General features: G+C 46.1%; 1 protein-coding gene across 3 annotated transcripts; it reads right to left on the bottom strand.

Moving 5' to 3' along the window:
* Nucleotides 1–580: 580 nt before the first annotated feature.
* Nucleotides 581–12,922, bottom strand: MFAP5 (microfibril associated protein 5). 3 transcript variants are annotated; one of them, XM_051644164.1, is made up of 9 exons: nucleotides 12,797–12,922; nucleotides 12,347–12,409; nucleotides 9,869–9,916; nucleotides 8,687–8,722; nucleotides 7,031–7,066; nucleotides 6,211–6,246; nucleotides 5,008–5,095; nucleotides 4,538–4,611; nucleotides 581–3,965 (listed from the first exon to the last, which is right to left on the bottom strand). In XM_051644164.1, the coding sequence occupies exons 2-9, from the start codon at nucleotides 12,405–12,407 to the stop codon at nucleotides 3,844–3,846; spliced, it is 501 nt and encodes a 166-aa protein (XP_051500124.1). In that variant the 5' UTR covers nucleotides 12,408–12,409; nucleotides 12,797–12,922; the 3' UTR covers nucleotides 581–3,843. The 3 variants fall into 3 exon arrangements, with proteins under 3 accessions (XP_051500124.1, XP_051500125.1, XP_051500126.1); XM_051644165.1 differs by having other exon boundaries at nucleotides 12,735–12,810; XM_051644166.1 differs by lacking the exon at nucleotides 7,031–7,066 and having other exon boundaries at nucleotides 12,797–12,919.
* Between the last annotated feature and the right edge of the window lie 1,974 nt (nucleotides 12,923–14,896).

The raw sequence follows: 14,896 nt of genomic DNA, 5'->3' as shown, positions 1-14,896 counted from the left end.
GAAAGGAATTTCTGATATGACATCAGAAAAATACTCTCCATCTTAAGTGTAGCGTAGCACAGGAACAGGTTGTGGACTCTCCATCCTTGCTGACTTTTTCAAAATTCAGTTGGACAAGGCCCTGAGCAATCTAATTAGCTTTGAAGTCAGTTCTGCTAGCTGATTTTCAATGTAATTTTATCTATTATCTTAACTGGAAAGATATACTATCTCGATAAGGACATTTCTTTTTTAAAAATGCACAACTTCATGTACATTTGTTATATTTAAGCAACTGAGTTCTCACATTACTTATTATTTAGACACAGTGAATTACATATTTACTACATCTTTTTGTTAATGTCTAATTTGGGACAAGTTGTATTTGTATGGAAATTGCAGTCTTAGTAAAATGCCCAAAACAGCATTCTGAAAGAGAATTTATTAATTAAATGAAGCTTTGCTCTGCTGATTCAGGATTTTTATATATTTCAACACAGTAGCAACGAATACCTGCAGCTTGCATTTTAACTGATACATTAATGAAAACATTTTTATTTGAAAAAATAATTTACATTAATAGCAAAACTAGACAATCAAATTAATTCATGATGCTTCACACACCTTTTTAATAGATTTTTTTTTTAATGGACTAAAATCCAGCTCTTTATTTTGTGGGGGTTTATTCTAGCTTGCTACATTACAAGGGCAAGGAAACAGAGAAAATAGTATGCTGAAGATCAGAGAGCAGGAGGTGAAGAGGAGATAAAGAAATGGAATTCAGACAAATGCACACTGTCAAACAGTGTGCATGCTTTTTGTTAAGGATGTTTCACACCAGATCCTTGAGACCACTTGCAACTTGGTAGTCTATGATTCTATGATTGAATGTCAGACCATATTGTGCCAGCAGTAAATGTATGGGATCATGAACCTTCAAAATCTTCTTTAAAAAAAAACAAACACAAACAAACCCAAAACAGCCCAACTTTCTGTTTGTTTGTAGAGGTGCTCTTTATGGATGGGTTGCAAGCACCACTTTTCTCTGAGAAGGACAAGCCCACACCTCAGGCAGCAATCTACTCTTGAGGGATCCCTCCAAGCTGAGAAGCTCAGTGATAACACGTCTTGTTCATAATGCAGGTTCTTGTGGATGAGATCCAGGCAACACGGAGCTTCCAGGTGACATGGCACTGGCTTCCAACAGCCTTCCTGTGTTTTCCCACAGCACTCTCTTTCGTCCTTACCTTGTTTCTGCCACCTTAAGATGTGCATTTGCTGTTCCCACAGTGCACAAGTTGACCTGGGGTGCAATTCTCCCCTCTCTGCTCTGATTGGCATGTCTTTCCCTTTAGATAATCCTGATTTGGCAGCTGAGGGAGCCACAGTGCGTGAGAACCAGAGGGGAAGAGCAGCAGAGGACTGGGCTAGCAGGGAGTAAAAAGGTCCAAATGACACATTTGGGCTGGAGTCAAGTCTGCCCACAAACACAGCTTGAGACAAATAATAAATGCAAATACATGAGAGTTGCCAATAATAATGGGAAATAAATTTTCTTTTAATATTTTTAATTGTGTTATATGGACTCTAGCATTGAAACTGTTATCCTAGAGAGGAGTACTTCTTCCTGTCCCTGCTGAAAGCAAGCAACAGAAAGGCTTCTAACAATTCTCCAAACTCTATGAATGTTAAATTTTTATATACTGTACAGTAGCTATGTTATACAGTTATATATCTATATCAGCTTACATTCAACTCTAAATACAGAGTAGCAATTTGGCCTAGTCCAATTTGCAAGAGCTCCCTCTAACATCTCATCGCTAGCCTACCTTCCTCCACACAGGCAAATTCCACAGGTGTCCCAGCATAGAGGTTAGTGGCTTGAATGTCTTTGAGATCAAGCTCTCAGTGCCCTCCTCTCTACAGAAACATGCATGTTCTCAGTATAGAGGAATTCCTCCTCCACCTCTAGTCTCATGAGGCCTCAAGAGGAACATCATCCTCTGTAGCGGTGCGGTGCCCTCATGCATAGGATGAAATTCCAGTCACCATATAACTTGGAATTCTTTCTTCTGTATATTGGATTAATACAAAGATATGTAGCCCACCTATGGTCAATTTTGACCTTATGGAACAAATCTGTGTCTGCACAGGGTGTCTTCCCCTACACAGAGAACGTAACCAGCTTCAAGCTGCATACAGCAGAAATCCGAGCTCTTAGCTTCTGCCTCCATACAGCAATCTGTCCCCTATATTGCATTACCCTGTCTCTGTGCAGCAGACCACTGCTCCTGCAGGGCTGAATGGGACTCAGTTCAGCAGCAGAGTGTATTATGTGACTGGGATGAATGCCTTATCTAGCAAACTGGCTTTCTTTTAGTTGGGAACAATGCTCAGAGAATCTAGAAACAGGGTCTTGCTGATCTGCTACAGTGAGCTCAGCTGTTCAGCTCTGGTACTCCACAGAGTCATGTCACGAGACGTCACACAGAGTGATTAATACACTTCAGACAGCTCTTCCCCACTTACCCTACCCAGTCTCATAGTGAAAACTGCTCATAAACCTGTAAATGTTCCCCATATATCTGGAAAACAAAGTTCTCAAGCAGATCACACATCCAGCACTACCACAGTGAATTATTTTCCCAAAGTTGGTCTGCCTCTGTGAACTCTTATACCTGGAGACAGGCTTATGACCCCACCAGTGTCTGGCTCTGTGCAGGTCAACACAGCCACAGAACCTGAAGGAAAACCCAGAGATCTCAGATAACGGTTCTTCTTCCACATCCCACTCCAATTTGGGACTCCCTTCTGCTTTGTGAAGGAGCTCCACGGTCAGTAGGTAGGAACTCAAGTGGAGATACTAAAAGCAGGCTCAGCAACTGGATAATGTGGAGGTAGCCAGACCAAGACAAGTCACCAGAACAAACCAACTCAATGCAAGTTCCCATTACTGTGAGGACACACAAGTTCTTTGTGGACTCTCTTGGGCTTAGGAACAGAGGCAGCCATACTTACTGCTCCCTGGAACTTGCCTGGAATGGGCATCAAGAGAGTTCTTCAATGAGAAGGGACAGAATGGGAGAGAGCAGAGGAGGAAGAGGAAGGGGCAGCACTCTATTTCAACATAATCTTATTGTGAAAAATATTATGCCAAACTAAATCCAGAATTCTTCCTTTCAGGAGCGGTTGTATGTGAGGGAGGCAATGGGCTTGAGAGGCAGAACTTCCCAGAGGTAGTTATAAATGATCTGCTGCCATGCAGGAGCGATGAGGGTTGCCTTGGGTTGAGGACAGCTCATCTTTCTGTTCTGTCTCTTCTCTGAACCCAGCAGACAAAGGAGGAGGATGTGCTATCACACGGTGGTTCAGAAGGACCGGAGAGGCTCAGGCTGATTAACCATATCTGAACTCATATTGATGCCATCCAAGAAACCTAGGCCAGAGTCCTACGGCATATAGGTTTGCACTTCTCCACAAGACACAGATTAGGGCATCTGTACCATTGGAGAGGAGTACAACCTGTCCCCAGATATCTCTCTGCAGGGGCAAAACAAGAGAAGGTGCAGCACATTTATAAGGACCTCTGGGAAATGAGCAGCTCATGGCCTGCCAAACAGAGTTAGAGAGAAAAGAGGGCAGCATCCCACCTCCTCAGCAACAGATTTAGAAGATGACAAGAGCTGTCATGACAGACTAGCAGAGAGGGGACTCTGTGTTCTGCAGCAACTGAAGAAGAGGGTGTGGGGGAAGGCAGAGAAGCAAATAAATGGTGGCAAAATAACAAATGAGGACTTGTCTTGGGTTGTAGGTAGTGGATGATGATGTCTCTCCTCACCCTTTTTCTCCCTCACTGCTGGTAGCTCACAGAGCATCGGGCTTCCTGCGCTGCTGCTCCAGGAGTTGTCTGCAAGGAAGATGCAGGGGTTGCCCAGATCGGCGAAGACGTCGAGAAGGAAGGCCAGCCAGCTGACGACAGATCTCATCTGAAGACATAGCAGGCACACACAGGTTGACAGGTAATTAAAGTTTCCTTCAAAGTCTTTACCACTGGAATAGTTAGTTACGTCCTTCACTGCATCTACAGAAACTGTTGGAGCTTCTGAATCCTCATGTACATGAGGCAAGCGAACAAGTCCTTAGGCTTTTATTAATTTCCTTCTGGTTGTGATTTATTAAAATCACATGTGTTTTGCTGCAACAAAAACAACACAAGAAATCTAGACTGGATCCTGTTTCTATTAATGAATAGAAACACTGAGAGTTACTCTTTAACCTCAAAGGAACGCAACTTTGAGTAGGGGTGTGTCTGGGGCTAGCAGAGCGCAATCAAGACCCATGAAAGCAGACCTCTCATACTTCTTGGTATTATGGTATCTACTTCCCTGTGTTTTTCATGGCATGTATACTGGAGGCAAGGCTGTGTTGCATTACAGTTCCCCCAAACCAAGTCCAAGGTAACAACTACATATGGATTGGGTTTGGTTAATTAGTTAGCTTTGAGACTCTATCAGTTGGCTGCAGCTATTTGTTTAGGCTAGCTTGTGCTATCACTCACCTTGCATGACCTCATTCTCCTTGCAGACAATGCGAGAGCACACCTCCTTGTTTATTATGTACATGCGACGAACACTGAGGGGTCCCCAAGCACATGCCAAGGTCAGCAGCAAAAGGCACAGGTACCCAAAGAAACAAAAAGGGACACAGGCAATAAACTGATGAGGAGGCAAATCCTAAATTTTTAGGCTTAGTTAATCTAGAATACGGCTGTTGTCAATGGGTAAGCAATCTTTGTTAAGACTTCATAAAATGGCCAAATACTTTAAATACTGATTACAAAGCAGGGCACATGACTGCTACTGTGCTGCTTTAATTTATCACCCTAAAAGGACACTTTGAGGATAGAAGTAATCACACCGATCGGTTCACTGAGGGAACCTCTAGTCTTCAAAGAAAACAATCGCTGAACTGGACCTACTGTTTCTGGAGAGATCTTAGGGCTTTTCACAGGGACTGCTGGTTTCTTACCTTGTAACACAGAGGTAGCTGATACACTGCTTGACCGGTTTGTGAACAGAGTACAGGCGTGTGCAAGGAAATTTTTCTTCGCGACAATCTGAGAAAACACACACACAATAGAGGTGTAATCCCGCAGCATTGGCAGGTGCTCTCAGTCTGGCATACATGTACCCTCATCACTGTCCTGCAGGCTCCTAGGGAAGGCCTAGGAGCCTCTATTTTCCACTCTCTTGTGACAGATGGGTATGGTTTAGAGAAGAGGAAAATAAGGCAGACATTTCTGATCCCCCTGCCTCATGAGAAAAAAGTAAGGGAAAGTCGAGTGAATTGCAAAACAAGGTGAGTGGGAATCCTCAATAGCTGTAAGGGGCTAGGACACAAATTGTTCATTTTGTTTAAAATGTAAATTGTAGTTGCACATTTAGTTGCACATTTTAGTTTGAAGAAGAGGGGGCAGAGGGGAGACCTCATTGACCTCTACAACTACCTGGAAGGAGGTTGTAGGGAGGTGGGAGTTGGCCTCTTCTCCCAAGTGAATAATGATAGGACCAGAGGAAATGGCCTGAAGCTGCGCCAGGGGCGGTTTAGGCTGGATATTAGAAAGAATTTCTTTAACAAAAGAGTGGTTAGACAGTGGAACAGGCTGCCCAGGGAGGCGGTAGTGTCACCATCCCTGGAAGTATTTAAAAGAAAGGTAGACATAGTGCTTAGGGACATGATTAAGAACTGAACGGGTAAATCAGGTTATGGTAGGGGGATTTAAGTTATGGTTAGACTTGATGATCTTCAAGGTCCCTTCCAACCAGGATGATTCTATGATTTAAAACACGTGTTTCTAATAGATCTGCAATCTCACACTTCAGGACACAAATCTGGTTCCCTTCTTTACTAGACAATCAACATCACAGCTAACTGTGATGGGTTTTCTTGCATTTCCTTCTGAAACGCCAGGTCTTGGCCACTGACAACATAATATTGACCCAGTGTATCTGGTCTGGTGATCTGCCTGTTCCTTCTCTCCTAAGCATGCCACCCAGGGGAAGACTTCAGCTGCCACTTCTGTCTTTCTCCAGTACTTCTAACTCAAGGAACAGGGTGAAGGGAATTTTTCAGGAAACTATGCTCAGCGCTCAGCCAGCATCTACCTGAAGAAGTAACAAGGTAGGTGAAAACAGGTCTGGGAGGGGATACAGGCAGCAAACTTAAATGTACCTGATGAAGCTGTCGTAGTTTCGCTGTCAGACTGAACTGGAAGACAGAGGGTTGCAAAGTTAGTGTGATTTACCATGATTACTTCCTAAACATCAGCTTATTCAAAACAAATAACTGGAGTGCTCTTTCAAGAGCCCTCCATTGTAACTTCTAATGTGGAAAAAGATTTCATTGTTACTGACATAAAACTGTAAGAGACAGTACAAATCCAATATGAATCTGGTGCCAGCTACACAGCCAACAATACTAAAAATCCATCCAAGCTTTACTATGAAACATTACCACTGCTGTTTAAACTTACACTGTCAGGGCCTCTTGTCTTATAATTCAAAAGGTCAGGTAAATGTATTTCATTGCTGCCATTGCCATCAGTCTAGGCAAGAAGCAAAGGAGCCTGCAACTGCTTCTTTCTAAGGAATAGTGAGTGACTCTTTTAAGAAACAGTACGCCCAGACTGCTGGTCATGAACCCCTTGTACATGACAAGAGGTCAAAAGGTGGATGGTTTCTTGTTCCCTCTGATAAATCAACCCAAATACATAATTTCATTATTTACCCAGTGACAAACTGGAAAGGAATTTGGAGGCCTGACTGTCATACACAATTTTCATGAGCAGTTATAGAGGGCTTCTGTTCTTCATGTTCACATGCCTTAGAGTCAGCCAGAAGCACAGGCAAAGCAGACAGGCATAGAGAGAAGTCTTGGGCATTGGTGCCATGATTAGGGGCAGGGAAGACAAAATTCTGGGTGTGCAAGGGACTGGGCAAGGAGAGGGAAGAGGGGTCCACAACATTTGGCTGTGAACTGAGAATAAACTCACGAGGACTAAGAAGCACAGGTGGTGTGACAGCTGCAGCTGAAAAAAGAGAAGATGTTTGGATAGCTCTTCATTGAGCTTTCAGCCTCTTTCCCCCTCCCACAGTTCTGCTGATTGCTGACCACTCCTGACCAGTAGCCATCCCCCATCTGGTTCATAGACAATGGCGATCATGATGTTATCTGACTTGTCAGAGTATCTGCAGGCTTTCCCTGCATATATGCTGGATGTCCTAGAGCTGATGGGACGCTGTAGAGCAGAGATGGGTCCCACAGCATGTCTTTTGTGAAGAGTTTCTTCTTAATGCATCAACAATAAGCATTTTCAAGCCCAAGTCTACTGTAAAGGCTTCATATTTAGTCTTTTCAGTTTTAGCTGTAGGTTAGCCATTGTCAGTCTGGTCCAGCAAATCTTATCTACCCTCCTACAGACTGTCAGGTCTCATACACTGACCTCAAGACTGATATAGGTTGCTTTCACCTCCCATCCCCCCACCAGAGGATCATGCACCTTGTGTACACAATATTGTGTACACTTTTCTCCTCCATTGTTGTTCCATGACAGCTGGTCGGCTTGACCCACAATACTCCAGCCAGCTGATGAGAAGAGTCACAGGGCAGAGAAGAGACCATGGAACTGGTGTCCTAGAGAGGGGGACACCACTCTCAGATGAACTCTCCTACACACACAACACACTTCCAAGCAACAGTCAAGCACAGCTGCTTCTTCTTTGTCTTTTGAACTGTATCATCAACCAGATGTATTCTCCCTCTCCCTGCCCTGCCTGGTTCTCCCCCACCTCAGAGTGGATGTGTTTGAGAGACTGCACCAGCAGAGAGAGAAACCATGGCTGAGGCCAGTGGTGCTGGATTCAAAACAGGACTCCTATGGAAAAAGTGGGGAGGATCCTCTTTGAGGCTCTGGCCCTCTCCTCCATTCCTCATTCTGAGTCCAGCAGGATTAGGCTACCTCACATGTGCTCTGCTATCTCCACAGCAAGGTTTTGCTCTCCAAGGAAGAACACTGCATGCTACAACTGCTCATCTTCAAATGTCCACGACCTACCCTACATTTCATGTATGTTTTGCTACCCCCCAGTGACATAGCTGCAAGCACAGCAGGGAAGACAGCACTAAAATATCAGTATTTCCACCTCTCCATCCCACCACTGCTCAGGGTTTGCTCTAATATTTTCTTTCGGGGGGGGTTTGCCACCTCTGTTGCCTGAGCATTCAAGCATGACTGACAGCTGTGAGCAGACAGGGACACAACCTCGGTCCAAGTGCTGCCCAGTTAACTGGTGAACCCAACCAATTTCTCTCCCTTGTCATTTCATCTCTTCCTCCCTGCAAATGTTTCTGGAAGCCCAGGTGACGTGAGCTTTGGATTTCATCGTGTCCTGCAGTGCAAACAGCTTCAGAGAGCCCTAGTACACAGGTGAGATTGGCATTTTCTTGGAGAACATGCCACCCCAAATTAATGTCTGAGCTGCACAGGCCACAGAAAAGACTTTCAGATAAGCTGAAATGCTGTAAGAGCATTGTTGAGTGTCAAAAGTGGGGAAGGGGAGTTTATGAGCATGATGGATAATTGCTGGGGCTGTGTAGGCAGGTGTAAAGGGGAAAAGTAGCCTGAAGTTGCCAAGAGATAGGAGCTTACCTGGGGTGTTGATAAGAGAGTCAGTGCTAACTTCACCTGGAAAAGAGAGAACATCCTTGAGAGAGCTTGTCTTTACTTTGTGATCCCTTACACAGCTAGCCATAGCCAGCTTGAACTACCTTGGCCACCATGGTAGCCTAACTGCAGAACGGGATCCGATCCAGTAAATACATGAACAAACACAGTTACCCTATGCCACCCATATCCATACACCTTTTTAGTGACTGGCCTGGGGCTGGACTTCTTGGTGCATGTACTACATCAGCCCTTACTGAACCCTGGATTCATATTCTGCCTTCTCAGATATGGCCACTGTAAGCATCTCAATGGGAAAGAAAGATGTCTGAAATGAAGGTGCTGATGGCTCCCACAGGAGGAGGACAGACAGATGAGGCATCCACTGCAGAGAAGGAAGTAGGCAACTCCAAAACCTAACCTTGACTGCAGAAATTAATTAACAGATTATTTTCTTTAAAAGTCAACTGATGGCAAAGCTGGGGTAGCTGTGATGGAGGGATAAAGTCTGAAGGGAAGGTTGATGGACTCATATTGGGCTGGCCTGCGAAAAGCTTCCTGGGATGACCCAGGTATTGCACATGACAGGATCACAACTGGGAGATGTCTGATGGCTCAGCTAGGCGCTACAGTCCAAGAAAAAGCAGACCCTTGTGGTTCTTCTTGGTGCTGAAGCATTATGCAAATGTGTTCATTCTATCCTATCATGTCACAGAAATGGAAAAAGTTCCAGGGGGATAAAGCAATTCACCCTCAACAACACAGTCAGTATGAATACCTGTCAATATCCTTTCTCAGTGGCCTCACTGCTAAAGCACCATCCCATTTGTGCACCCTTTTTCTTGGGATTTTTCCTAAGCAGTGGTAGAGTTCCCGGAGCATCTAATGGCTGAAGAGTTATCAGCTCTCGTGGATCTCCCACAGCCTTTGACAGTGAATATAACTTCATGAGCTTCAGCTAAGTGTTCAGGACCCCAGCACTACTGAATTATTTGTAATGAACACACAACACTTAGCAGGTTATCTTGGATGGCTTGTTTAATCTTCACATGCTCAGTGTCAGAGACAGGGAAACAAAGAACAGCATTTGCAATTAAACAGGCTATAACTATGCAGAACTGGGTCACATGAACAGTCTTTAGCACATAACATGTCTGTAATACTTACCAGTTGCACTTTCCAGTTCTTGCCCATTGACCACCCAAGGAAACCAGTCTGCCAAAGAAAAGAGAAGAGTGAAGAAAGGACAGACAGAGCATTCCTACAGCCAGCGGGCTTTGTGAAGTTTTTATGAAATCCTTATCTGCTCAGGAGACACCGCTGCCCTCTGTTGAAGGAGAAACGCTCTCCTCTGTGCCTCAGCCTCCACTGCTGCCTGGGTTTGTTCTTTAAAGACTTGTGCATACATCAGCTCCTGATGCTATCCCAGCTGCTTCCACCAGGGTCAAAGGCTAGGCAGAGACAAGATAGTAAATACCTCCAGATCTACTACTGGACTTTGCATTTCTGAAACCCCATTTGATGCATCTGAAAACAAATTGCATGTTGCCTCCCTGGTCTGGAGATTGGTCAAAATCCCTGCCTTTGTTTTATAAAAGAAGAAGATGAGTCATGGTGATTATTTGCTTGGGGCCACAGACTGAGTAACTGGCACAGTAAGAAACAGATTGCAGATCTTGTAGGTCCTTAGACAAATAATTATCTGGTCCATCATCCTGCCTGGGTACAGAGTACAGAGCTGAAGATCTTTCCCCTCTCATCCCTGGTGACACTGTAGAAAGGAGAACGATGAAGGCTTGGCTCTACATGCTACGTGGAGGAGAAGAAACTGAAACTGAGCTAGAGTGTTCATTTGTCCAAATATAAAGGGTGAGAGAGCTGCTTCCTACAGCAGACAGGAATAGGAAAATATTTCCTGCTAGCCACAACGGAGGGAAATGTCTGCACAACTGGGGTGGGATGAAGGAAGGAGTTGGCAGGAGAAAACCTGTGATCTGGGGCACTGCAGGGATGTGTGCAGGACCAGGCCAAAAAAACAGTACACCCTGCTATGTCTTATGAACTCAGCCTTTAGCTTTCTCTTAGTGGGAGCACTATGTGGGTAAAAACTATCAAGTCTGGAACTTTTGTCTTCATTCTTCCTCATTCCAAGAGCACTTACGTGCTGGCTGCAGAAGGACTCTTGGGACCTCTATATAATCCTGCTCTGCAGCATCACGGGAGTTGCTGGACCCTGCCATTACCCTCCCCACCCAGCTGCCAGCAAGGGCTCAGCTGCTGGTGACTGATCTAGGGAGAGCCAGACATGTAAAATTACTTAAGCGCATGATGTAGTGCTGCCCAAAACTTTCCATGTTCTGGTTAATCCCTTAATGGTAACAAGTAGAGGAGAAAAATTATATCGAGCAATTTCTTTCTAATTTGTTTCTCATAGAAAAGGCAAAACACAAATTCTGAAAGCATTTCAGATTTGAAACATATGGAAAAAGGGGGACAGCTCCTCTCCTTTTTTCTAACACTGGTAAGTCAGCTTTCTCTAGCTTTTTTTTTTTTTTCCTCCCCTCCTTATTTGATAACTAGAAAGCCCCAGAGAAGCTAAAATAAAATACACAAAAGTAAGAAATACTCCTTTCAGACCTCCTTCATGCATTATAAAAATCACAGCATTTTGTTTCTGCCTCTAACTTTGCAGATCACCTACAAGATCATCTCTTGGATGCCTCACATCCCTGCTTCACAGTCATAAACATGACAACTTCCATGTGCACCTTTACAGGAAAAAGTGCTTTTGGGAGCAGAATAAGGCTTCAGCATGAGGGTAGGACCAAGGGGAGCAGTTGGAAATTACCTGATCTGAATGGGATAGGTTCAGTCATCTGTCTCCTACATACAGTTTTCCTGAGCAAAGCTCTTTCTCTTCACTGAAATGAATCTTCTTTTTATGTCTGTCTTGTGTTTTCTGATTATAATGTCTGACACAGCCCTTGTTTTGTTTTTTTTTTTGTGTATGTGTTTTGGGGTTTTTTTAAACAAATTTGATCCCACCTGAATTTTTGCCAAAGTGACTCCAAGCAAACAAAGAAGTGGAGCAGCAGAAAAGAGCAACAACAACAAAAGCAGAGAGTGGATCGAACTACAGAGGTTAGGTTTCTCAAAACAGCTACACTTTGTACAAACTACAAAACCTCCCAGCAGCCGAGTGGCCTGGAATAGGGCAATTCCACCAGGAACCACTACTGATAGCAAATGATCTGTGGAGCACTGGGAAACGCTCCGCAGATCAAGCAAACACATGTGGTACAGCAGTGTATATTAAGCATAAAGCACAGCTAGCCCTCTTTCTACACTGGACCTGGCTGGTTTGCCCACCCAAACATCCCTGCAGTGGAGGCTGTGGACCTCTGTCTCTTGAGACTCCCAGTACTTACTGAAGAGTGAGCACATATGGGAAGGAAATAGTCCCCAGTTCCTTCTTTTTCCCTTACAACCCTATATCCACCTTGCCTTTCCTCTTCCGTCCTTCCCCCTTCACTATCCATCTACATTTATCTGTCTTTCTCCTTAGGCCATTGTACATTAGCCTGTGTACGAAACGCCATGGAGCCAGGGTGGGGAAGAAATCCTCCCCTTGGCATAAGAACTCACCAGCTGGGGACAGGGAGAGTGCTAAGAGACACAGCAGTATACAAGCTCCAGAGGTCTTCATCCCTGAGGAGTGGAGGAGACAGGAGTCAGAGGAAAGCTAAGGAACAGGGATATCCATCCCTGTAGCACAGACACTTTTTGCTCACTGCCTCTGTTTTCCATTCAAGACCATTTGATCCTCCCGGTCTCCCTCCCACCTGTCTCACTGGCCAGTTTTCCATGTGTTTCTGAAACATTTTGAACTAAACATCTGAACATCTGCTTTCCTTCTCCCTCCACCTCCTTTCTCCAGTCTCCATCTCTTTTATCATCCAGGTGGCTACACCCCCCTTCACACACACACCTCCCAGCATGCAAAGAAAAGTCTCCCCTTGTTATCTTCACCTACTCTTTTCCACTTCCAAATTCTCTTGAGGAGCACTGAGAAAAGATAGGGTCCCCACCACTTACTGCAGTTCTTGGTCTCCGCTCCCTTCAGCAGCAGATGCTTTGTCTTTCCCCTTAAGCAATCCCCCCAGTTTGGCTATTGGGTAAATCGCATGCAGCCACACCCAGAACACATTCTGCTTCTGGTTGTCTTAAAAATACTATTTTTTTAGGGGGAAAAAAAAATGAAAAAAAAAAAAAAAAAGGAGAAAGGAGAAGCCAGCAAGATGGTGAGACGTGGTGTCATCATGCATCTGGAATGAGGGGGGAACTGAGGAGCATCAGCCCACACCCTCATTCCAGAGTTTATTATCCTCCGATGGGAGCCCGCTCCTCCCATTCCCCCAGGATGGCCCAGCACCAGGGACGGATTCTTGTTTCTCAGTTACACACTCGTGTCCCGGTTCGTGCTGCCCTCCCACGCAGGCCCTCTTCTTACGCCACCACATCTGGCCTCGTTTCCCCCTCAGCTGCTGCCTTCCCACCCCAGGCCTTCGGTCTTCCTGCTGTTTCCCTGCCTGCCTCTGCCACACGGACTCTGCAGACCCCGCACGCCTGTTCCTCCACACGACGTGCTGGGCTTGCCACGGTGCCGGGCAGCCTCTCACTGCCCCGACGGTGCCCCAGCCTGTCCCGCTCCGGGCACACGGCCCGCCCGGTCCGCGATGCTGCGCCGGGAGAGGGGGGGCCCGGCATGCGACGTCCGGGCCCATCCGACCCTCCGGGATGTAGGAGGAGCCAGAGGCCGGTGGCCCGGCCTGCAGCGGGAGCCTGGGCCGGGCGGGAAGGGGAGGCGGGGGCCGGCGGAGCGCGGGCGGGCAGCCCGTCGGGCGGCAGCAGCGGTGACATCGCCGCACTGCAAGCGCGGGGCTCGGGGCGGTGCCTCCCGGCGGGATGGGACTGGGGATGGGGGTGGGATGCGGGTGGAATGAGGATGAGGGTGGGTTGGGGATGGGAATAGGGATAGGGTTGCGATTGGAATGGGATTGGGGATGGGACGGGAATGGAATAAGGATGGGATGGGAATGGGATGGGGATAAGATGCGATGGGGGTGTGGATGGGGTGGAGGTGGGCACTGGATGGTCATGGAGATGGGGATAGGACTGAGATGGGGATGGGATGTTGCTCACCTCAGGAGCGGGCTTGTGTGCAGGAGGGAGCGGGAACAGCCACTGCCATTCTGGGCAGCCTGTGAAAGGTGAGGAATAGGGAAAATGTGTGCAGGGTAGGGGAAAAAAAAAAAAAGGCAGGAAAATGGGAGAGACATATACTGAAAGAGGAAGAGGAAGAATGAGATCTGCCCCTCACTGTGCCACCCTTCAGACTACGTTGTGCTGCTTTGCCTCCAAGCATGTTGTTTTATGAATCAGCCCCACTGGAATAGCTGCTCTCCCCTAACCCTTTCTCCAACAGCCTCACGATGCCCTGCCTCCTGCTGCTTTCTCAGAGACTTTCTTTTCCCTTTGCTGCTCCTGGAATTACTCCTCTGGGTCTGAGGAAGCGCTGGCTGGATCGTGCCCTTTGTGTGAGCTTCAAGGCACAATCTCAGTCCTGAAGCCAAGGATGTTGGAGGAGAAAGCTAGGAAATTACACAAGCTCCCTCCAGCAATGAAAGCAATGAAAGAGAACCTCATAGGGGAAAGCTGTGTCCCCTAAGGCGTAATCCTAGTAGCTAGGTAACCCTCGTTGGTTCTCAACAAATTGCAGACTAGGAGTAAAACTCTGTAATACCTTGTACACAGTCACTAATTAAATCCTGACTATGTTCTCACTGTCCCAAGAGGCCCAGAAGAGTGTTACCCAAATGTGACTACCTGAAGCCACAACTTCCTACCTAACAGTGGCTGAGCATCGATTGTAGCAATGCTCCAGAGAAAAGAAAGAATAACGGCTCCTTTGTGTTTCTGGTCCTCCTGGGACTTGTGAGGGAAACACGTGTGCTGGAAGTACCAGAAGAGGAGACAGGGAAACCTAGGCATTTCCCTGCCTTTTGGACAAAAGCATGATGCCTCGATTTCACTGGAGTGAGACATCACAATTCCCACTTTCAGAGAGAGACTGGTTAACACTCAGTCTACGAAAAATCATCAAAAGGTGGTTATGCAACCAAATGAAAGTGATGA

Source organism: Apus apus, chromosome 1 (genome assembly GCF_020740795.1).
Source record: "Apus apus isolate bApuApu2 chromosome 1, bApuApu2.pri.cur, whole genome shotgun sequence".
In the NCBI taxonomy this organism is placed as follows: domain Eukaryota; kingdom Metazoa; phylum Chordata; class Aves; order Apodiformes; family Apodidae; genus Apus; species Apus apus.
The sequence above is the reverse complement of the archived record's forward strand: the minus strand, read 5'-3'. Positions and strand labels throughout refer to the sequence as shown.